General features: G+C 55.3%; 1 protein-coding gene across 1 annotated transcript; it reads left to right on the top strand.

Annotated features, from left to right (window-relative positions):
• Nucleotides 1-46: 46 nt before the first annotated feature.
• On the top strand, nucleotides 47-1,684 carry LOC104279884 (neuroblast differentiation-associated protein AHNAK-like; the record flags this gene model as incomplete). The annotated part of the gene is given in 3 exon segments (XM_009877328.1): nucleotides 47-352; nucleotides 354-1,363; nucleotides 1,366-1,684. Coding segments are annotated over 3 exon segments (1,635 nt in total), but the record flags the coding sequence as incomplete, so codon positions are not given.
• Nucleotides 1,685-1,692: the final 8 nt, after the last annotated feature.

Here is a 1,692-nt window from a genome sequence, read left to right on the forward strand (position 1 = left end):
TTGACGTGACCCTCCCGAAGGGCGAGGTGGACATTTCTGCTCCCAGAGTAGACATTGACGTACCCAGCGTGGACATCGAAGGGCCAGAAGGAAAAGTGAAGGGCCCCCACGTGAAGATGCCCGAGATGCACCTCATCTCCATGCCGGACTTTGACCTAAACCTGAAAGGCCCCAAAGTCAAGGGGGACGTGGACGTTTCCATCCCCACGGCAGCAGCTGAGCTGAAGGGTCCTCAACTCGAGCTCAAAGGCCCCAAGGTCGAGGTTGGAGCACCCGACGTGGACATCCACGGCCCGGAGGGCAAACTGAAGATGCCCAAGTTGAAAATGCCCAAATCCGGAGAGCCTGGTCTGGGGGGAGAGTCCCAGCATTGACGTGACCCTCCCGAAAGGCGAGGTGGACATTTCTGGTCCCAAGGTTGATGTTGATGTGCCGAGTGTGGCCATCAAAGGGCCAGAAGGCAAGCTGGAAGGCCCCCACGTGAAGATGCCTGAGATGAGCTTCAAGCCCCCCCAGATCTCCATGCCGGACATCGACTTGAAGCTGAAAGGTCCCAAAGTGAAAGGAGACCTCGACGTTTCTGCCCCAAAACTGGAAAGGGAGCTGAAGGCACCTGGACTTGACATCAAAGGCCCCAAGGTTGAGGTTGGAGCCCCTGACGTGGACGTCCACGGCCCGGAGGGGCAACTGAAGATGCCCAAGTTGAAAATGCCCAAATTCGGGGTGCCCGGCCTGAAGGGAGAAGGTCCCAGCGTTGATGTGACCCTCCCGAAAGGCGAGGTGGACATTTCTGGTCCCAGAGTAGACGTCGAGGTGCCCAGTGTGGACATCGAAGGGCCAGAAGGAAAAGGGAAAGGCCTCAAATTTAAAATGCCCGAACTCAACGTTCAGACGCCCAAACTGTCCATGCCGGACGTCGATCTGAGTTTGAAGGGCCCCAAACTGAAAGGAGATGCTGACGTGAAGATCTCTGGAGATCTGAAAGGCCCCCAGCTGGACGTGGAAGGTCCCAAAGTGGACGTCGATCTGCCTGAGGTAGACCTGGAATGCCCAGAAGGGAAAATCAAAGGCCCCAAATTTAAGATGCCCAAACTGAACGTCAAGACGACCAAACTCTCCATGCCAGACGTCGATTTGAACTTGAAGGGACACAAAATGAAAGGCGAGATGGAGGTTTCCCCTCCGAAGGTAGAAGGTGACCTGAAAGAACCCAGCGTGACCATCAAGGGACCGAAAATGGACGTCGACCTCCCAGACGTCAACCTGGAGTGTCCGGAAGCCAACCTGAAAACGCCCAAACTGAAAATGCCTCATTTTCATGTTTCGGGCCCCAAGTTTGAGGGAGCCGAACTCGAGGTTGAAAAGGAGAGGGAGATCTTGCTGGGCCGGAGGTGGACATGGAGATGCCGGAAGTGCACATTGGAGGAGGAGAAGGGAAATGGAAAGGCCCCAAGTTCAGGATGCCGAAGCTGAACATCAAGACACCCAAACTGTCCATGCCCGACGTGGATTTGAACCTGAAGGGACCCAAAGTGAAAGGAGAAGTGGATGTTGAGGCTCCAAAGGTAGAAGGTGCTTTGAAGGGACCCCAAGTGGACATCAAGGGGCCCAAACTAGATGCTGAGGCACCAAATATTGAGCTGGAGTGCCCCGAAGGAAAACTGAAGGGCCCCAAGTTCAAGATGCCCGAGA

Source organism: Apaloderma vittatum, unplaced genomic scaffold (genome assembly GCF_000703405.1).
Source record: "Apaloderma vittatum isolate BGI_N311 unplaced genomic scaffold, ASM70340v1 scaffold26969, whole genome shotgun sequence".
NCBI lineage: Eukaryota > Metazoa > Chordata > Aves > Trogoniformes > Trogonidae > Apaloderma > Apaloderma vittatum.